The following is a 23,285-nucleotide window of genomic DNA, read 5'->3' as shown; positions in this document are numbered from 1 at the left end:
AGGCTCTCTGACATTCACCCATCTCACCTTCATATATCATTTACATAAGTTGAATAGAGATCTTCTTGTTGTTTTCGTAATAACGCTACCATCTTTTATATAATGCTATAGTTTTACAGTTTTCAAAACACTTTCAGATATTTTATCCTATTTCATACTTAGTGGTATGAGGTGTTCAGGACAAGGAGTATTGTACTTATTTTATGGTGGAGGAAACTGAGGGAAGTGACTTGTCCCAGGGGAAAGGAAAGAAAATTCACATTAATTAATTGATTGATTAAGTGCCTACTCTGTGCCAGGCATTGTGTTAAACACTTTGCAAATATTGTATCATTTGATCTTCACAGTAACTCTGCAAGCTAGATGCTATAATTATCCCTATTTTGTGGTTCAGGAAATTGAAACAAATAGCTGTTTTAAAATTACTTGCTTAGAGTCATACAACTATTAAATATGTGAGGCAAGATCTGAATTCAAGTTTTCCTGCTGCAGGCTTAGTGTTCTGCATAGCAGGGCCACCTGCTACCTCTACCTAAGAATGTTCAAATAATAAATGGATGATGGGATTGGGATTAGAACCCATGTTTTCTGTTTTCTAGCCCAGTGATTTTTCTTTTGTGTCATATTTCCTCTGATAAATGCATTGATTACCTATCTGTTCTTTTACAAAACCTTGCAGGTGCCCCTAAAGAAAATGAAGGGAGTTGTTATACAGCTCTCATCTGGAGTCATGCAGTTCTCTCTTAACTTGTGCTCTTCTTAAAACTGACACTTCCTTCTTCTTCCCATCCCAGAAAATACCTAATTCATCTTAACACAGTGCCTGGAACAGAGTAGACACTTAGTTAAATGCTTGTTGACTTGATTTGATATAATAAAGACCAAACTTATTAACAGCCTCTCATATTAGTATATAGGCCCTTTACAAAAAATAAATTGGAAATAAAGGGACTGTCCATCAATTGGGGAATGGCTCAATAAAGTGTGTCATGTGTTTGTATTCTATTGTTATTGTTCTATGGGAAATGATGAGCAGGATGCTCTTAGGACAAAACAAACAAACAAAAAACCTGGATAGTCCTACCTGAACTCAATCAAAGTTCTATAATCAAAGTAATAACAATGTTCTGGGATGACTGTATATTCTTGGACTTAAGATGAAAAATCTTGTCCATACCTAGAGAAGGAACTGATTATGTCTAAATACAAATTGAAATATTCTCTCTTTATTTTTTTTCTCTCTTTGTTTGACTTAATTTTTCATTAAGATGAGAGATCTATGTTTTCTCTCACAAATTAACTTTTACGGAAATGTTTTTCATAGTTTCACATGTGGTTTATTAATTGTGAGTGAGAATGAGGAAGAGAACCTAGAACTCAAAAATTTTAAAAATAAATGTAAAAAAATTCTTTTGAATGTACCTAGGAAAAATATTAAATATTAAATAAATTAAATAATTTAATAAAATTATAAATAAAAATTAAATTTAATAAAAAATTAAATATTAAATAAATAGTATGTAGGCCCATTACCCAGATTCACTCAATATAGTCACTCTTTAGTGTTCAGAGCAAGCTTCTCACTTACCCTAAAATTCCCTCTCTCCTCTTGTCTCTGCACTAGTCACTGGATTCCAGAATCAAAGAATTTTCAAGTTGGAATTGGCCTTATTAGTGCCAGCCATACTCAAAATGAATCTCTGCTGTGTAGCATTCTCAACAAATGGGCATCCAGAACTGAGGCTAAGTCCCAATATGATTAAGCAAGCCCAGGAGCCCAGGAAAGCTAAAGGCTTGTACCTTTGGGTGCATTTGTGTCTTTCCTTTGACATCCTTTGGGGAAATTGCTTTTGAATTTCATGATTACGGGGATAAAGGGCGACACCTTGTGGCATGGCAAAGCCAAGACTGGGAATCAATACTGAATTCCATCCAATGGCTAGATTGCAGCCAGGGGTGGGTGACTAATGAGTACACCAGGTCCATATTCTTTTTCAGTCATTTTACTTAAATCAGGGTTTTGTCCCTTGACTAAAAGCACATTTCTCTGTTTGGGGCACATATTGCTGTAGTTTAGAGACTGATGACAACAGAATGCATTAGAATGAAAAACTTTCACAAACACTTCTAGAAATGAAATTTTTCACAAAAGGGATTCCATGAAAAATAACTTTATATAACAATGCCTCCAGCATTCAACTTAGCATGAGTGCAGATGAAGCATTTAGCTCGTTCACGCTGATTTACTTCTCCAGTAAAGAAAAGGAGGACATCCTGCTGTGGTGTTCTCCCCAGTGGCCTTTACTCTTTGATTTAAATTGATTTCCAATTATGATGTTGACTTTGGTTCTTCCCTTCTTAGAGCCTTAAGACAGATGCCTACCTAATGTCATTGAATGAGATCAATATTTCTAATTTCCCAAGGAAAGAGAGCAAGAAGAGAGGAGTTAAGTTTCCATAATCCATATTCCATGTGCCTTCATATGAACTTTTCGTGGAATCTTACAAATGCAGGTTTTAGATACTTTTATATAGCTGTAGTTTTATTTCATTTTATTTTTATCATCATCATCATTATTTAACATGCGAATAAACTAAATCCACTTGTTTTGTTCTCACAATTTAATCTGGTAGTCACACAATACACAATATGAAGACAGAATGGAAAACAGTTCAATACAGAACACTTTTGGGACCTTACTCTGTTCCGTTCCACATAATGGGATTCTTTATATTCTTTTGCTCCATGCAAGTGGGCTTATTTACTGAAATATATTGATGACTTACTGTAAGGCAACCCTGTGGCACAGACTTCAAGGACATGAAGCTTTCTTACTTTTGGGTCTTTGCAAGAGGTCCCAATTGTTTTTTCCCTGAAGAAGAGTTTCTTTTGATATCTTCAAGTATTTAAAGCTATTCTATCAGGGAGACTAGGTTTAGTCTCCTTAGGTACTGTTGGGCAGAACAGGAGGAGAAATGGGTGTCAAGTTACAGAGAAGGAAAAACTTTTCTAATAATATGAACCAAAGCACAGGAAAATAAGTGATCTTGCCAGGTAGTGAGTGCCCCATCATTGGTGGTCTTCAAGCAGAATATAAAACATATTTACATGCCGTGTACCACTATACACCTGTCTTTGTCCAAGGAGGTTTTCAAAGCTTAAGTACAAGCTGAACTAGATATTCCCTAATGCTGCTTCTAAATCTGAAATACAGTCATCCTCTGTCTTTGATCACGGAAAGGTGGTGATGGTGCTAGCAGTGAAATTAATAAACAGAATCAAGAGAAGGCTCTGCTGAAGGAGAAGTTTCCCTTCTTTCTTGGAGTCTCTACTGTATATAGACAAAAGGTAGCAGAGTGGTTGCAGCTTGCAGGGAAATCAACTAATAAATCTTCAAAAGTTGCTTTTTGGGAATGCATTAGGATTTGTATTCCTAATTTAGTCTACTTAGACTAAAATTAACATTGAGTGAGTGACAGGAGAGTGTTATAGGTTGAAATCTGCCCTTGAAGTTAAGTTCATATCTGACATATAATTGATGCTAATTACATGATTACACAACTTTCAGTGTCCAGGACACTGGACTCCAATTTCATTGACGGGAGGGGAAGATGGAGGAAGTTCCTACACTCAGAGTTGCCAAAATAGGAAAATAAAAAAGCCAAATTGACATTGGTTTGTATAATGTGCTAGTTAGATGATAGAGCAAAGCAATTCAATTTCAAAATTAAAAATATACCTATAAGTAATTTATAAAATAGATAAGATATATGGATGTGGCAGTTGAAAGTTGATCCTATAAATCAAGTCAAAGGATATGGATAATTTTCAGATGAAGAAATTAAAACCATTTCTAGTTGTAGAAAAAAATGTTCTAAATTACTATTGATCAGGGAAATGCAGATCAAGACAATTCTGAGGTACCATTATACACCTCTCAGATTGGCTAAAATGACAGGAAAAGATGATGATAAATGTTGGAGTGGATGTGGGAAAACTGGGACACTGATACATTGTTTTTTTGTTTTTTTTTTTTTTTTTTTTTTTTTAATTTTTTATTTTATTTTATAATTATAACATTTTTTGACAGTACATATGCATGGGTAATTTTTTACAACATTATCCCTTGCACTTACTTCTATTCAGATTTTTTTCCCTTCCTCCCCCAACCCCCTCCCCCAGATGGCAAGCAGTCTTATATATGTTAAATATATTACAGTATAATTTAGATACAATATATGTGTGTAGAACCGAATTTTTTGTTGCACAGGAAGAATTGGATTCAGAAGGTAAAAATAACAGTTTACATTCATTTCCCAGTGTTCCTTTTCTGGATGTAGCTGGTTCTGTCCATCATTAATCAATTGGAATTGGATTAGCTCTTCTCTATGTTGAAGAAATCCACTTCCATCAGCATACATCCTCGTACAGTATCATTGTTGAAGTGTATAATGATCTTCTGGTTCTGCTCGTTTCACTCAGCATCAGTTGATGTAAGTCTCTCCAAGCCTCTCTGTATTTCTCCTGTTGGTCATTTCTTATAGAACAATAATATTCCATAACATTCATATACCATAGTTTACCCAACCATTCTCCAATTGATGGACATCCATTCATTTTCCAGCTTCTAGCCACTATGAAAAGGGCTGCCACAAACATTTTGGCACATACAGGACCCTTTCCCTTCTCTAGTAGTTCCTTGGGGTATAAGCCCAGTAGTAGTATGGCTGGGTCAAAGGGTATGCACATTTTGATAACTTTTTGGGCATAATTCCAGATTGCTCTCCAGAATGGTTGGATTCTTTCACAACTCCACCAACAATGCAACACTGATACATTGTTAGTGGAATTGTGAACTGAGCCAACCATTCTGGAGAGCAATTTGGAGCTATGCCCATATCCTTTGATCCAGCAATGTCTCTACTGGGTCTGTATCCCAAAGAGATCATAAAAAAGAGAAAAGGACCCACATGTACAAAAATGTCTGTAGCAACCCTTTTTGTTATGGCAAGGAACTAGAAACTGAGTGGATGTCCATCAGTTGGGGAATGGTTGAATAAGTTATGGTATATCGATGTATTGGAATAGTATTGTTCTATAAGAAATGATCAGCAGGAAGATTTCAGAAAGGCCTGGAGAGATTTACATGAACTAATGCTGAGTCAAGTGAGTAGAGCCAAGAGAGTGCTAAACACAGCAACAACAAGATTATGGGATGATCAATTCTGATGGACTTGGCCCTTTGCAACAATAAGGTTCTGTAGGCCAATTCCAATAGACTTATGATGGAGAAAGCCATTTGCATCCAGAGAGAGGGGTCTATGGGAACTCAGTATGGACCATAACATAATATTTTCACCATTTTTGTTTGCTTTCTTTTTTTCTCTTTTTTCCCATTTTGGTCTGATTTTTCTTGTGCACCACAGTAAACGTGGAAATATGTATAGAAGGGTGTATGTCTAACATATATTTGAGTACTTCCTGTCTAGGAGAGAATGAGGGGAAGAGAGAAAGAAAAAAATTGGAACACAGGGGTTTTTTGCAAGGGTGAATGTTGAAGACTATCTTTGCATTATTTTGATAATAAAAAGCTATTATTTAAAAAAAATAAACTTATTGTCATACTTAAAAGGGAAAGAAAACTAATCCTACCCGTTATAGGTTTGAGAAGTTTAGAGGACAAATCAGTCCAATGATAGAGGAATGTAATGTATTTTAGCAAACTTTCAGTATAACCATTTTCTCTCATGCTCAATTATTTCACCCATTTATAGAGGCCTTTTTCAAAGTTGGCATGTGTACCGTGTTAGGATCTGTGCTTTAAGATGATTATAAATGGCACTTTATTTGTTCTTGAAAGCCAGAATATACAATTTGTATCCTCATGGGGTTTACTTCCATATAGGTTCTATCCTCCCCACTCTTAACTTGCTGCTGTGAACTTTGACTCCTTAATATTCATGCTTTTCCATTTATAAAGAAGTCTCCTGAAGGCTTATTTAAATGTAAAGCACTTTAGAAAAGTATAAAATTAGTCTTTCATCTTAAAACTCTTTCTTTCTCACTCTTTTTGTGCTGTGGTTCTCACTTAGACAAGACTTCCTGCTGATGACACAGCTCTCCTCACCTCTTTTTCTTATACTTCTCTCACTCACAGATTCCATTTGCTTCCTTTGCTACCTCCATTCTTCCTTTATCATGATCATTTGGAAACTGCTTCTTTGATTTCAGACTATCTAAATTTATCAACCGATCAAGATCCTGATGATCATTCTCCTTTATCCCCAGAACATTTTCCTTACTCAAAGAATTCAATATCTGGCTTTTGTTCTTTCTTCCCCCAGCTCCTAACTTCATTCTAGGAGACTTTCACATGCATTTTAATGTTCTTTTAGATATCCTGATTTCTTAATTTTCCAGATCTACTTAATTCTCATGATTTATTCCTCCATCCTACCACAATATACCCTCAAAATAGTTATACCTTTGATCTTGCCATAAACACAAGATTTCATTGTTCACTTTATATAATCATATATATTATATAATCATAATATTTTATCATTCCATCTTTTGCAACTCTTCCTCCTATTCTTCATTCTCAACTCTTTTCCTTTGTTCCTTCATTCTCTCCATTACTCAGTTCCTTCTCAGAGCAGTAGTTGCAGTCCCCTCTCTTCTCTGTCTTAACTCCTAATGGAGTTTCAACTCTGCATTATTCTCTACTCTCAAACCTTTCACCTCCTCTCCCCTTCTATGACAGATCACAATTTCCCAAACAGCAGCCCTTGACAAGCACGCACTATCTGCCTCTGTCTTTTGGATTCACACGCTGTTGAACAGAACTGGAGACAAATTATGAAACAGTGATGATTGGGCCCTCTACAATATCAATTGTGCCTTTATTATAATGGGGCAATAATTCTATTCCTCCCTAATTGATTCACACAGTTCCAGACTAGTTGTTCTAAACTTCTCATCTCTTTTCAAGCCTCTCATGGTACTCCATGATCATACTCTCTCTCCTGAGGACCTCTCTTCATTCTTCACAGAAAAATTAAGTCACTGGCTAAGAGTTCTTTTTTCTTTTTTCTTCCTTATTTTACATTCCTTGTTTGGAATGTATTTTATTCTCATCTTTAATGTCTCAGTCTCCCTGGCTTCCTACAGGACTCAGCGCAAATCTCATCTTTTTCAGGAGACCTTTCCTAGTCTTCCCAGCTTCCTTCCCCATTGAGATAATCTTTTGTTTACTCTATATAGATTTAATATGTCCTTAATTATTTTCATGTTTATGTCCTCTACTGAAGACAGGAACTGTTTTTGTCTTTTTGGAGAGTTCCTGAAACTTATACAGGTTTTAATATGTATAATTTCTAAATGAAATTCTTGTTAAATGATGCTATGCACATACAGAAGACATACTTCATTTCATTCAACAAATACTTATTGTGGTATATACTGGCTCTGTGTTGGGCACTGAGATCCTCAGACTGAGTCTTGTTTAGCAACTTTCTCTCCTCTCCTTTCTAAGAACTGCCTGGGTACAGAAAATTAAAGCTGCTTCTGAATTCTACATTGAAACTGAGAAAAAGAAGAGGGAAAAGGCATATTTAGGTAGGTGACATATAATTTCAAAGGCAATCTTTTCTTTTAGAATCAATTCCAAAGGGTCCATCCTGGTTCAAATCAGGATCCCCAAGGCTGGAAGATTTAGAAATAGAAATTGAGAAGGGTAGTAAAAGGGATGGATGCTGAGGGGGAATTGAGTATGGGAGAAAGAGTGGAGAGTTCATACTGAAAACAAAAAGTATGACTCATTATTCTTTTTTAATGGGAAATAGGAAACTATTACTTTATGGGATAGAGAAGGGAAAGAAATATGGGCTATTGGTTGAGGGAGATGGATGTGGGAAAGTAGGATATTAAAATATTAAATTGTAATACTTAGCATCCTTTTTACCCTTTCTCCCCTATCACAGTTCGCTCCCAAAGGGCAACAGGTATCGGGAGATTGATGGTGAACATTGTTGAAGGCATTGAATTAAAGCCCTGTTGGTCACATGGTAAGGATGTTTTTGCTTTTCCTTCTCTTTAGCAGTTGCTATATCAGAATTTTCTTTGCAACACTCGTGAAATGTTCAAAACTTTTATCCTAGCCACCATTCTATATGTAAGAAAGATACCTGAAAGGTAATAATATTCCAGAAAGTATATATTTTCAATGCTTATTGATTGATTGATTGATTGACTAAAAGGCAGAGGTGAGTAGGGAGCACATTCCAAGCCTAAGGGACTGTTTACACAAATGCATAGAGGAGAGAGGGAATATTTAATTCAGGGAAGAGCAAATCCTTCTATTTGGCTAAGAGCTGGAAAGAATGACATTATTAAATAGGATAGGTTGGAAAGGTAAATAGGTTCTTGAGTGAGAAGAACCTTGGATTCCAAGGTAAAGATTTTATAGTTTATGCTAAAGGTGATAGGAAATGGCAGAATATTTAGAGGGTAAGTGAATGGCATTGTAAGACCTAAACCTGAGGTAGATTATTTTGGTATATGTGAAGAATATATGGATACAGGGAATAATGGAGGCATTAAGAGGTTATTACCATACTCTAGGTGATTGGTGATGAATAGAGTAGTGGCTATTTGAGTGAAGAGGAGACAGATTCAAGGAAGAATCAATAGAACTTACCTTTAAGTATAGATATTGTTTGTTTCTTGGTGCTTGTTTTCCTAGAACTTGGCACAAATTAGTAATTTGGCACTTAATTAATGTTTGTTGTTGACTGACCAAAATTGGCGTGTAAATAAGAGGGAAGGGTCCAAAGGACTCCAAGGTCATGAACCTGCATCACTAGAAGGAATGTGTTGCCCTCGGCAGAAATCGATAAGCTTGAAGAAGGGTTATTTTGGTGAGTTCAGTTTGAGACATAATGACTTTAAGCTTCTGTTGAGACATCCCAGTGGAAACATACCATGCAAGGCTAGAGCTCAAAATAGATTAGTAGATTCATACTTAATGGATTAGCTTTTTGGCTCTCATTTGCTTCCTGAAATAGTGTTACTTAGTGGGAGTTACTATTTTAGTTATTTATGTGATTTAGTTTATTAAGATGACATTGGAGCAGGGGGTGAACTTTGAGGGGTGGGGGAATAATATTGCTGGCAACTATGGATGTGTTCACCTATAAAACTGACAGAAAAGAAACTCATCACTTACTTTACTCAATCCAGGTAAGAGTAATCCCTACTGTGAGGTGACAATGGGCTCACAGTGTCATATAACGAAGACAATACAAGATACACTGAACCCCAAATGGAATTCTAACTGCCAATTCTTTATCAAGGACCTAGAGCAGGATGTCCTCTGCATAACTGTGTTTGAGAGGGACCAGTTCTCTCCTGATGGTGAGTATAAGTCGGTATTCAAACTGGTTCTAAGCTCTTTCTTTCCTTGACATCTTATTTCCACTTCCAAAAAAATTTATTTTTATCTTGGAATACTCAGACCTTAAAGCATCTTGAATTTCATTTCTAAGAAAAGGAATGACTAAAGGTAAAGATATTGTCTAATGTGGAACTTCTTGAAAAAAAGATCCACCTGGTATCCAACTAACTTATTCATTCATTCGACCAATATTTCTTGAGTACTAAATATATAATATCCACAGTACTTTAGAAGCAGGGGTATTGTGGTAGAGCATTTGGCAAGAGGAATTTTAGGTAGCAATCTAGAATCTCAATACCTCAGTCAATCAAAATGGCTTACAAACTTGTGTTTTTGCATTGGTGCATTCCTTTAGATTTTGACAAGGAGCTTTCTTCCTCCTGCTAGTAACTGCTAAAGCTGGACGATTGGATAGTGAAGTCTTATGAAGTTGTATACTCTCTATAAAAAAAAAAAAATTCCAAAAAGTAAATGTGGGAATTGTGCCAGCCTCTTTATACTTTAAAGTAGCAGATATCTTTCCACTCTTACTAGTTTGCACAAAGAAAGCCAATTGAGCCATTTCATCTTGTGAAGAGGTAGAAAAGTAGTTTTGCTTCTTAATTCACCCTTCCCCCTCTTTTGAAGGGTTATTAAAATTTCCCCTACTTTTCCCTCTTCTCAGATAGTCTAGTAGATTCTCTCTTTCTTTCCTCCCCTTTAACTAGCCTTGTTTATTATAATTTTTTTTTATTTCATTTTTGGGGCACCTCTTTACAGAGATTATTTTTATTATTCTCTTCAGTTTATATCCTCCATTGTTGTCTACTCTAAATCCTCATGCTGCTTTTTTTTTTTTTTTTTTTTTTGTGGTGCCTTACTCTCAGAACAATGTTAATTCCTGCCCCATAATATTAAGTAGCCTAACACTAATGTATTTCTTCTCCTCCTCCTTCTTCTCCTCTTTCACCTCTCTTTCTCCTCCTCCTCCTCCTTTTCCTCCTTCTCTTCTTTCTTCTCCTCCTTCTCCTCCCTCTCCTCCTTCTTCTCTTTCTCAGTCTCTCCTTCTCCTCCTCCTCTTCCTTTTTCTTCTTTCTCCTTCTCTTTTTTCTGACTCTTCCTCCTCCAATCTATTCCCTGTCTTCCCACTCTCCCAGGTGCCCCTAATTACTCTCTTTCCAAGGTAGGATAAGTGGTCTTTCAAATCTCCCTGATAACATTCAAAATAAGGTCTACGTTTTCCTTCACAGAATATCTCTCTTCATTCTTAGGAACATTCTTCAGTAGAATGCCCTCCCACTACCAAAACAAAGTCATCCTCTTTTTTTTTTCCATTTTAGTCCTTCTCCTCTCCTTGTCACCCATTCCCCTAAAGGTTCTTTTCCTGAGAGACTATGGGGGTCACCTTCCCCTCATTGCTAGCCCTCAATTTGACTTGAGCACATCACACACTCCCTTCTCTCTGTACTATCTCCCTTCCCCTTTCTGTATTCAGAAGTTCTGGGCAGAAAAGTATTATTTCTTGCATTATAGTTCAGGTTTTTTTTCTCCTTTGATTGTCTCTACACATCCTGTTTTTGAGATCAGTATGCTTTTTTGGTTAGAGAACATATTTTCTTTTCATAATATTGTTTTTGGCTTCTCTTTTTTGAGAATGTCCTTCACTTTATATATTTGCCTTCCCAACTATATACTTTCTTTTGTTCCTTTGATGAGATTTATTGTTGTAGATTCAAATTTTCTCTTCTGCCTATTATTTTTCCTATGCAGGACATAAATTCTATGCTCATAATTATCATTTTTCTTTTAAAAAATGCAGTAAGGGGCAGATAGGTGTGTAGTGGATAGAGCACCAGCCCTGAAGTCAGGAGGACCTGAGTTCAAATCTGGTCTCAGACACTTAACACTTCCTTGCTCTGTGACCCTGGGCAAGACATTTAACCCCAATTTACCTCAGAAAGAAAGAAAGGAAGGAAGGAAGGAAGGAAGGAAGGAAGGAAGGAAGGAAGGAAGGAAGGAAGGAAGGAAGGAAGGAAGGAAGGAAGAGAGGGAGGGAGGGAGAGAGAAAGAAAGAAAGAAAGAAAGAAAGAAAGAAAGAAAGAAAGAAAGAAAGAAAGAAAGAAAGAAAGAAAGAAAGAAAGAAAGAAAGAAAGAAAGAAAGAAAGAAAGAAAGAAAGAAAGAGAGAGAGAAAGAAAGAAAGAAAGAGAGAAAGAAAGAGAGAGAGAAAGAAAGAAAAAAAGAAAAAGAAAGAGAGAGAGAGAAAGAAAGAAAGAAAGAAAGAAAGAAAGAAAGAAAGAAAGAAAGAAAGAAAGAAAGAAAGAAAACATGCAGTAACAGTGTCTTGTAGTTCTATATTCTCCTCAAATTCCAAAGGGTCCTCTGTTTCATCAAATGTTGAATCATTTTCCTTTGTTTTGTAAAATTTATTCATAGATATTTCAACTCTTTCATTACATATGAAGGTCATATTCCCTTCTGCTATTACTGTTGTCCCTGTTGATTCATATCCTTATGATTAAGGTCTCTGACTTTTCTTCTTGTTGAGATCTTTGGTAATTTCAGTCTTTTTTTTTTTTCTTCTTATTTTTTCGATTACTCATTTTCTGATTCCTTCCTTTTGATAGTGGCTTCCCAGGGGATATGCATTTTAGAATCCTCCCATGCTGAGCAACTCACAGTTTAACAACCTAAATCTCTGCCAAAAGTGGTTTTTAGATGGAGAATTGACCTTAGCTTAATGATGGGTTTATTTGCTCAAGATCAGTGGAATATCATATAGCTCCCCTCTTGCCCTACAATGGTGTCCAATCTCATTCCCTCTGTTCCTCAGTTTTCTGTGCTAGTTTGGAGGGGTGACACTGCATCGAGGGATGGCTTGTCATTTGGAGTTTTGGATCTCTAAGTCTCTGGGAGGAGGAATGAGGGGGGTGTGAGGACACCCACCAGATAGGGGTACCGACCTTTTCCCTCCATTCCTCCTCTCTCTTGCAGAAATTTTTTGTAGCACAAAGCACTGCCACAATGCTTGCCAATGGGCACCTGCAGCCCAAACCTCCATAGCACTGGAGAGAGGGAGGGGACTACTGGACTATGAGGTTGGGTTTTGCTGCAAGCTCAGTTGGCTAAAGCAGTCTTGCTGTCAGAAGCATGGTGGGTGGTGAGAGTAGACATCAATTCATGAAGTTTTAAAAGAACTTTTTGGGGGGTTTCTGTGATGGAGATAGTTGATTTTACTTTATCTTTGCACATAACTTCTGTTTTGGAAAGCTTTGCGAGATCATGAGGATCAGAAAGAATGTCTAGTCCACCATTTTGTTGGAATTTTGAAGCCGTCTCCCTGTTTGATAATGCTATGATATTATCATTGCAAAAGACTCACTCTCTTTTATATTTACAAACTCCTGAGAATGAAGGTTATCAGATTCTTATCCAATTTGGTGGAGCTGGAGATTTCAACTAAGAGTCCATGAAAAAAGCACAATCTTATTATTTCTTATTGGCACACAAACATGCCTTTCTAGTTTAATGTTTATAGTAAAGGCTTGCCTCCATAATTCACATCTGGGGAGAAATAATCCTGTCCAAATGAAGGGTTATTTCTTATAGTGAAGACCCATTTCAACTGAATTTTGAAAGCAGCTAAATAGCACATTACTTAGAGAGCTGGACCTGGAGTCATGAAGACCTGAGTTAAAATCTAGCCTCAGACACTTTTATATTATTAATCCTTGGCAAGCCATTCAACCTCTGTCTCTCAGTTTTCTCAATTGTAAAATGGGAATAATAATAGCACCTACTTCACAAAGTTATTGTGAGGATCAAATCAGATAATTTTAATATTTATAAATCACCTAGCATAATGCCTGGCACTGATTGGACCTTTTTAAATGCTTGTTCTTTTAAATAGGCTTTCTCACTTTCAAAGCACCTTTATATCTCTCTCTTTTTTTTTTTTATTGACTCTGGAAAACAAGAATAAGGGGCAGTGATAATAAACCCATTTTATGAATGAGGGAATTAAGGCATCAATTAGTTAAGTGATTCAGTTAAGATTGAATAGCTAGTCAGTGGTGGAAGAAGGACTAGAGTTCAGGACTCCTTGTTCCCAATCTGGAGCTTTCTTCTTTGTTCAAAGGAGGGTACAAAATAAAGCCTTTTGAAATTCTAAAATGTTAAGGAAAGTAAAATCAGGGAGATTTTTTTTTTTTTTTTGGTCACCTATTAACATTGAAAAGTAGTGATAAGTTCTCTCGATTTTTTTTTTTTTTCTTTTTTCATTTTAGATTTTTTGGGTCGGACAGAAATCCGTGTGGCAGACATCAAAAAAGACCAAGGTTCAAAGGGGCCAGTTACCAAATGCCTCCTTCTACATGAAGTTCCAACAGGGGAAATTGTTGTACGACTGGATCTGCAACTCTTTGATGAACCATAGTGGGGCAGGATTCCCACCATAAGTCTTCTCATTCTGGCACCAGAGCCCTGCAGAAATTATCTGAAATTTGGTATTATTTTTCTAAGTAGCCACTGCTAGTCATTCATCTATAAAACAATGGGATTAAATTAGGGGTGAGGGGCTCCCTAAGCTCCCAAGATCACCTTTAGACAATTCTTCCCCAAAATGACCAATTCTAATCTGTGAGGCAAATGTGTGTTTTCACATGTAGGCTTCTTATAGCTAGAGTCAAAACTGATTCCTGTTCTAAGTCTGATCTGTCCTGTGGTTGGCTACATCCATTCTCTTTACTGTATAATTGATTCAGTAATGCAACATCTCTAATTCTGAAGATTTTATGTAACTCTTCCGACATCTGCCTCCTTGTAGCCCCTACATAAGCACTTTGACAATGATTTCAGTCCCTTAGCACTGGTTTAGAGACAGATTGCAAGTGGATACATTCTAGGGGCATGAGATCTCCATTCCTTTCAGGATAATGTCTGCACAGTTCTTATTTGGAATGCTGACGTGGAATCATTTGGCATATGGATGGTCTTCTGAACATGTCACAGAATTGGGCCTTTAAGAGCTGGTTGAGCTTAAGAATCCTGCTGTTGTATCCTTAATACTTGGTTGTAGGGGAATAGATATAACAGCAATTAATGGCTAAAAATAAATTATTCAGCTGTCAAGCAGTCGGGGAGAGAGATTCACAGCATGTTTGGAAGTGGTCTTTTCAATAAGTCTCATTACAAATTTAATAAAACCACTCCCAGCTACTGTAGTAAGTGTGTTGAAACCCTACTTGTGTGAACACTGATTTTACTGTAATGGCCAGCAGTGCTGGAAAAAGACCTAAATTGACCCAGAGATATTGTAGCATTTATTTCATGACAAAGGCAATCTACTGATGACCAGTCATAAGCCTGTTTTGTGTTTGAATGTGTCTGACTTTGAATGTGATGAAAAATTGGAGCAGCTCTTTTGGTATCCTAACCAAGAAGCATGTGTTGAACGCCAGGCATCTTTCCTAAGGTCTGAAAAGGAAACATGGCTAAAGAGAAAGAATGGAGTAGAACAAAGTGGAGAAAACGCATCCTGTTCTTGGATGAGAGGAATCACAGGCATACCTGTCCCACATGTTAAGAGGAAAACAGATCCATAGAGATTCACCATCCTGCACTTGGTATAGAGACCCAACTCCCTGTGTGGGAAGGTGATATGTTCACAGAATAAAGAGTAAATGCCTGAGTTTGCAGTTGTAAAGCTAAAGAACTATTCTGTTGAATTCTCTGCTCTCTTGCTTAAATGCCAGGGGTAAGTTGGTATTTAGGCAGTAACTCAGTTTGCTTGTTGAAAGGGGTGGGATGGTTTTGTTCGCATGTTGGTTAGTTAGAGTTTGTGTAAACCCTGATCTCTGTAGGCTGTATGGTTCTTGCATGTTTTCTCTGGTAGTGACTTGTCTCTTTCCTATATTCAGTGGTGTTCTTTCTGGTATGGATCTTCTAGATGTACATTAGGATTGTGGAGAAAACATTTTAAGTGATAGGTACGATATGATGTAGACTCTGTACATTGTAGTGTGATTTCTTGTCAGAGCACTATTGTGTTTCAAACAATTAAAAAATTGTACTATGTTGGGAGAACAACAAAGTTTACATTTCATACTTTTAAGAAACATTTTATTATTTATTTATTAAAGCTAGTGTAGAATTTTGTATCAGAAACAAAAGACATAAGTATTTTTTTGAACCTGAGATACAATCTTTAGTTAGAAACATTTAACGGAGCAAGGTTAGACCCAGTTTCACTTCAGGCATGCATGTGTTGATCATTTACTGACAGAAAATATAGTTTTAAGTATCTTTAGTTTATATTTTTTCAATGTTGTTGAAGAATTGTTTGAAATCAAATCTATAAATAGGCTTATGAAACTCATGCTTTTGTACTTATCAGAGGACCTGGTTCAAATTTCACCTTCGACACCTACTACCTGTGTAACCACAGGCAAGTCACTCAGAATTCCCTGGGTCTCAATTTCCTTATCTGTAAAATGAGGGATTTGGAATAAATGACCCATAAAGTCTGTACCAGCTGGAGACTTATGATCCTACTTTCTATATTACTGCATTATATTAAACCCAAAATTCCTGAGGTCCATGGTGTTGTGATAGGTCAAAGCATCATTAAAATTATTCACGTGCAGTTGCGTTGACCCACTGTGTTCAACTTTTTATGTTCCTGGTTTTTCCCATTATCTTAAATGAGCTGTTGAATGTTGATATGTTTCCAGTGGAAGCATCTTATGTCTCTTTTGGATGTGCTGAATTACCCACTGCAGTTTCTGATAGCAGAATCAAAATAAAATGAAAAACAAAATGTAGTTCTTAACCCCCCCCCCAACAAGTGTCTATAGTAAATATATTCTGGATACTAGGTGTTACCTAAAGTCTAGATGTTGATATCATTGGTGTTGTTTACTAGAATAACTTCCCTGACTGTATTTTATAGATGGATAAGGACGATGTTAAGAACTTGTCTGCACCCATCTGTGGAGAGCATCTCCAGACCTTGTTCTTTTTACAAGTGATGGATTTATCGGTGAATGTAGGTGATTAGGGGAAACCCTAAAGTTCACTTCTCATTTCTTCAGATTTTTCTTCCACTTTGTCTCCTAATTTCATGTTTTTTGAGATGAAACATGTCCTCAGGTTATCCATTTTCTTCCTTCCTGCTCATATATGTAGTGATTCCCCCCTCCCCTGCACTATGTGTGATGAGTGTCATGAACGAATGTCTCAGTTGTTAAGACTGACTTAGATGAAAACCATTCCAAGATTGGGTTGCTGTTCAGAAATTGCTAGGTTTCCTTCCATTTAGGAAATCTACATCCTTTTCACTTTGGAACTAACTAACTTTGAATTTAACAAGTGATTTTGTTCTTATTTTTATCTTTATATCACCAGCACCCTAATATAAAGTCCTCAGCATGTAGTAGGTGCTTATTAAATGCTTGTTGAATTGAATTACAGCTTTTTTTTGTTTGTTTGTTTAGATCTTCAAGAATAAGCATGGTATTATTGAAGTGCTACAAATTCCTAAACATTCCCAAAAGGTTAATTAAACCTCTCAGATCCACAAGTGTTAGATTTTTTTTCATTGCTATACTTTAGTTCTTTAAAAAACAAACAAAAAAAAAATCAACCCCAAAACCAAAAAAACAAAACATTTTTCCTTCCCCTGTCAAGTTCAATGAGCAGACTAACTTCCCATCCAAAAAGAAGTCTGCATTCTGAGAGGTAGAGGAAATGGGGTTTCATTCTATCTATCTCCATTCCCAAAGTTATGACTTATTGTACTATGGACCAAAAAAATATATACATTTAGTGTGAGGTCTTTGTCTTTACTTTCACCATAAGAACTGTGATTTAGATGATGAGAGACTTGGGTCCTTAGTACTTAGCCACATTTATGCTTCAAGGAGGAAGAAAAGCAAACCCCCATCCAGCTTCAAATGCCATTTGCCATATAGTCCTTGATAAAACTATTTCTATCTCTACTAGAGCTCTACCCAAAGCTTCTTAAATTTCTCCCACTCGTGATTCTTCTTCACCTGAGAAATTTTTACATGACCCTAGATATATAGGTATATAAAATAGGTATACAAACCAGACATTTACTGATAATAAATTGTAATTTCACTGCCCCATATAGAGTCACAATTCACAGCTTAAGAGCTTTGCTCTATCCTATTTCTTATATAGCTGAGCATCTTTTAAAAATATTTCCTATCCAATCTCAAAACATCTCTGCATTAGGTCAGGTTGAATGAGTGCCAGGCTGAAGGGGTTTCTCTGAAGATCAGGAATTTTATTAACATCAAGCGTACTTCCTGGGTTAATAGTCCAATGACTAGCTCTCATGGCTGCACAGTAGATTTGACCATTTGGAGTTAGCAAAGAGCAGCAAAACTGCATAAAGCCTTTATCATATCTGTTTCCTCACCCTCTCTCATTTTGATATAAGGGCATGAGTGCTTAAAGTATAAAAACATCTCTCTCTATTACCTTGTTGAATAGTACCAGTTTTTTGAGTTTGCTTTTTGGAGGTGATTTCATTGTCGAAGGAAATTCCCTGTGATTGGAGAGGGGAGGGAAGGAACAATAAGGGGAAAGAAAAAAAATATTTCCCTTAAATCAGTGTTCTGAGATTCAACCTAGAGAAAGCCGAATCTTGATAAGATCTTTAAACTTGAGCATTTCAAAGAAATGTTACTGATTTGTAACATGATTTAGGTAGAGAAACACTGCTTCAGGGCCACATACAATTTGAGTTCATAATCTCACATCAATGGCTTAGTGAACTGTGGCACGCTTTTTTTTTTTTTTTTTTTTTTTTAAGATTGTCAATCTGGTACTCACCCAATATAATCTGATTCAAAGACACTTTAAAGTTGAATTGGCTTAGAAATCTGCAAAAGATCCTCAGGTATCTAGAATATAGAATAGAACACTCTCCAGATCCCAGGGGAAATGGTTTTATCAAGAGCCATATGGCAAATGACATTTGAGGTTGAATATGAATTTTTTTTTTTTAAGTTATAAAGGGAAGGAGGGGATATATAAGGTAAAAAGACTTCCAAATGAGATCATGTGAATAGTTGTTCTGGTTTTTTTGGTTTTTTTTTTTTTTTTTTTGGTTTTTAGTATCAGTAGTAAAAATGTGTGAACTTGTGATTTATAGAGGGTATGTATGGTATGTATGTGTCCTCTCTAAGAAATTCTATAATAACTTCTAAGTTGTCTTCAATGAACTGACCTCCAAGTGATCCTTTCTTTCTTCACCAGCTTCTAGGGGGTCACAAAATGGGCTTTATAGTAGACACTAGCACTTTATCATGGGCATCTGACTGTAGTGGGTTAAGATGATTATAGCCTTGGGTGTTCTCCTCCTGAATTCAAGGCTGATGCTCTATCCACTGCACCACCTAGCTGCCCTAGCCTTGGGTGTTCAATAGGGCAACTGATTTGATCAAGAACAGATTGTTTCTGAAGAGTAGGACTTTTTACTTGGTAAGGTAAAGTCAAAGAAAGCAACTGTTTTTGATTATCCACAACTCTCTTGGTGTTACAGGGTAATGCTTTTATTTACAGAGATATTAGTGGGCACCCAATGAAGGAAATAAATAACACTTTGGAGCCCTCAGACACTGTGGCCTAAGCAGCTTTCAGCTTTCACAGAGGGAGCTTACTAAAGCTACCATCCCTTCTTTTTGCACACCGTGATCCTGAAATGCCCACTCACAGCTTTTGCCTAATGAATCCTGTATATTATTGCTGTATATTTTTACATGAGGGTGCTTTGCAGACATCACTGATGGACAGATGTAGTTGGGACAGTCAGGCATTTTTCTTTGTCAGTGGAGTGTCCCTCAGAGAGATGGGTGGAGCTGGTTTGGGGTAGATGCGGGAGGTTGGTTTGGGCAAGCTCCTTTGTATTTCTCGAAGCATACTTGACAGTAACTCTCCAAAGGGAATTACTTGCCTCTCCAAAAGCCTGATCAGAATGGGGAACTAAAAAGAATAGGGAAAACTAGAGAGAGCTGGATTCCAGCCTTGGCTGTGGCTTTCAGCTAATCATTCTACCAACATGAGCCTCAGTTTCCTTAGCTGTATAGTGAAGAGTTAGAATGAGTCACTTCTTAAGGTCTCTCCCAAATCTAATAGTTGGATGGATATTGCATAGCAGCTGATTATTCTGTCTAAAAATTGGATGCACACTGGTGGCAGAAACAAGTATATTTCCAACAGTTACCTCGTCAGCTCCTCCAGTCCTTTATCGCTAATGGGAGGAGTGGGATGCTGTCATAGTATCTGTCCTTGGGAATCTCCTGACATCAAATAGCTATTGGAAAAATTGATAGATTTGAGGTTTGAATACTTTTTGAATCCCACCTGTGCTCTGCATTAGTTGTGTGATTTAGAGCAAGTGATTTCCCTTATGTAGTACCTAGTTTCTTCATTGGAATAGATGTTTTTTAAGTTTCCTTCTACCTCTAAATCCTCTGACAATTCTCTGATCTTTTCTTATATGTCTCTTTTCCCTTCTCTTCCTTCCTTCATCATTATTTCCATTAGAGGATTCTTGCTAAAGATTATCTTCCATATGGTTGCATATTGCTGAACCATTAGTTACCATAGACTAGAAGCAGAAAAATAAGCTACCTGACCCCTTATTCCCTTCTGGTCATGGTTAATAATAATTGATTAAAAATCATAAAGTACTTTATCTACATTCAAATGAGCCTCAAAAGAAGTTTTTATGTGAGTATTAGAGGTATTGTCTTCTTTTTACAAATGAGGAAAATGAGACTCAGAAAAACAGGGTTTGAAGTCAAGGTCTTCCTGATTCCAAGTCAATACACACAAACACATACGGGTTCTCTAATTAGTTTTCTGGAAAAAGTAGCAGTTCATTTATTGGGATCCATGAGCTTTGGTACCAGAGTCTTATCTTTGTTGTTGTTATTGTGAGTCTGGTGAAGCCCATGGATCAATTCTCAGAATAATATTTTTTAAATGAATAAAATAAGATACATACTATAATTATATTGAAATAAAATTATCAAGATATATCTTTAAAAAATTTATTATAATTTCACAGACCTCCAAGTTAAGAACCTTTGGTCTAGAAATAGGTTGATAAGTTTAGGGTTGTGGGTCTATGAATTACCATAGATCTTCCTTTGAGGTTAATAACTGATCTGTGACTATAACTAATATAGTTCTCATTATTTCCTGGACAGTTTGCTTTGTTCTTTTCCAAAAGAAAAGGTACTGGTGGATTTTAGCTTTGTGTGAATTTGGCAGAAAATTATGCCAAAAAAATAACAAGATGTACAGTCTTGTTATTTTTTGGTATAATTTTCTGCCAAATTCACACATCTGTACATCTGTTGGTAGTTTACCTTGATGATGTGATATGAGAATATAACCAAGCATATGACCTTGGGCAAATTACCCAGGAGTCTCAGATTGCTCATCTGTAAAATAATTTCTCAGGTTTCTTCCTCTAATATCCTGAATCTTTCTCTGAAATAAGTCAATCTTATTTTCTAAAGGCAGTTGACCACATGACTATCTTCCTTTCTTTGAATGCCTCTCCTTCTACCTGCTCACTTGAGTGTTCAGTCATTTACATGCACTAATGAAAAAGAGAGGGGACACAGCATTCTTTAAACTTACTTTGAGAGGGAAAATAAATAAGAAAGAAAGTTGTTCACCCATTGCTTCAGATGCACAAGTCTGACTTCTGCCCTCTGGTCATCACATAATTACTGGAACACCCTATATCTAGAATGTTATGGATTGATTTACTCCCTTCTGCTTTTATGGAGATGTAAGATAGATATTAATAAAGTCCTTTATTCAGATGAAACCAAGCTTGAATTCTCAGAGAATTCTCTCTGTCTCTGTCTGTCTTTCTCTTTGTTCTAATCTTGGACTTCCTCTCCTCTGTATTTAATCCTTCCTACATTCACAAACACACACACACACACACACACACACACACACACACACACACACACACACACACACATGGATAAAATAACCAGTTTATTTTGAAAACACATGCAAAATGCCACTCTTAAAGAAATGAAGGCTGGGCACATAAGCCCAGTGCAAGGTGAGGGGCAGTCAGTGGTTTTGTTCTCAGGAAACAGGTCCAGCTGCACCCACACTGCATCATGCTTCATGTGACTCTCGGAGGGTTCTGCCAGGGTCTTTTCCAAACCTTCACTCCCGGGTTGGGGTGGCAGCAGCAGGAGCAGTAACAACACTGGGCAGCTTCCCAGCACAGCTGTCTCCTCTCCTTCTTTCCCCTGCTCTCCCTCCCACTTCTCATTTCTTGGGAAATTTCTTCTTCTCCTTTCTTTAGGGTAGGGGAAAATTTAAGACATAGCCTCTATAGGCTTTAGTTCAGAATATTTCTGTCCTATTCTGTTAGCATACAGCTTGGCAGCTCCCCAATTCCTGGGGTAAGCACTACCCAGGGAAGGCGTGGGGTGATTAAGAATAATCTATATTGTTTGCAAAATATTCTGAAACTTAAGTTATCTTCATTTGTAAAATGAGAGAGAATTGAATTAGATGATCTCAAAGGAACTTGTGGTTATAAATCTATGAATACTGATAAGCAGGAAAAGTAAATAAGAGAAGCCTTTGGAAACTATATAATTTTCTAGCATTTAGAGTCTACCCAAAGTATCTTGGCAGAATAAAAAACACATTCTCTAACACTAGAAAACTATGGTATTATATCTTAATCACAGAACAATAATACTCATAGTGGAGAATAGTAAAAATTAACCAATTAGGATAGATAGTGGATAAAGCACCAGCCCTGAAGAAATGGAGGACCTGAGTTCAAATGTGGCCTCAGATACTTAACCGTCCTAGCTGTGTGACCCTGGGCAAGTCATTTAACCCTTAATCCCGATTACCTCAGGAAAAGAAAAATTAGTCAATTAAATAATAGTTAACACTTAGCAGATAATTCCTTTCAAGTTCAGGGGATCAAAACTACAAAACCAGATTAACATTTGAATCTCCATGCAACCATTATATCTTAGTCAAAATTAAACATTTAATTTAACTTCCAATTCAATTCAATTTTACAAAATATGGCAGATCTCCACCCTCTCCCCCTTTAAAAAAAAAACAAAAGACAAAAAACACTGGTGTTAGAAAGCAAGACAGCACTAATTTTGATTGTTCAACAAGCAATTATTAATTGCTTATACAAAGCATTGTGCTAAGTACTGCCCATGTAAATATAAGCATGTCTGTCTTCAAGGAGAATACATTCTACTTTCATCTACATCACAAACTAATTGTTTTATAACTTAAGTTCTGGGCTATACACTTTGGAGATACATATATCAGAGTTTATATTATGACAAATCTTATTATAATGGAGGTGTACGCTATATCTTAGGCCATTTATTATTACTGAATGCCTACTCAGGTGCTATCATGAGAATTTAAATTCTTAAACCTATGTCTCAAAATAAATAGTGAAATTTCTCCAAGTAAAAAAATCTCATTGGAAGGTAGTTTATTTATTTAGACTGTCCAACATTTCTTGAGAATTGGCCAATAACCTGAATCAAGGGTTTCTCTGCAGTGATAGGAATGGAAATTACTTCTGCTGGGAATTTTGATCAATATTTACTTGTTTAAACTGATGATGTTGAGATGTTCTAAAGATAGCTTCTTGTGAGTTACTCTTCTTTTTCCCATCCCATTTATTTCTACCTCTCTCTATATCTAGTTTTCTGTTCCTTTCATCTATAGAAATACTGAATAGAGGATTTAAAGCAGGAAGGGATCTTAGAGATCATGTAATACATCTC

The 23,285-nt window shown here is 36.5% G+C and overlaps 1 protein-coding gene across 4 annotated transcripts in view; it reads left to right on the top strand.

Moving 5' to 3' along the window:
• The window catches only part of ITSN1 (intersectin 1), a 242,744-nt gene extending 228,749 nt beyond the window's left edge, over positions 1 to 13,995 (top strand). For all 4 annotated transcript variants that reach the window (XM_074300709.1, XM_074300707.1, XM_074300708.1 and 1 more), the window contains 4 exons: positions 7,536 to 7,618; positions 7,984 to 8,067; positions 9,242 to 9,415; positions 13,719 to 13,995. In XM_074300709.1, coding sequence (XP_074156810.1) covers positions 7,536 to 7,618; positions 7,984 to 8,067; positions 9,242 to 9,415; positions 13,719 to 13,867 — 490 coding nt within the window. In that variant the 3' untranslated portion in view covers positions 13,868 to 13,995. The remainder of the gene's footprint in view (positions 1 to 7,535; positions 7,619 to 7,983; positions 8,068 to 9,241; positions 9,416 to 13,718) is intronic.
• The last annotated feature ends 9,290 nt before the right edge of the window (positions 13,996 to 23,285 follow it).

Source organism: Sminthopsis crassicaudata, chromosome 3 (genome assembly GCF_048593235.1).
Source record: "Sminthopsis crassicaudata isolate SCR6 chromosome 3, ASM4859323v1, whole genome shotgun sequence".
NCBI classification, from domain to species: domain Eukaryota; kingdom Metazoa; phylum Chordata; class Mammalia; order Dasyuromorphia; family Dasyuridae; genus Sminthopsis; species Sminthopsis crassicaudata.
The sequence above is the reverse complement of the archived record's forward strand: the minus strand, read 5'-3'. Positions and strand labels throughout refer to the sequence as shown.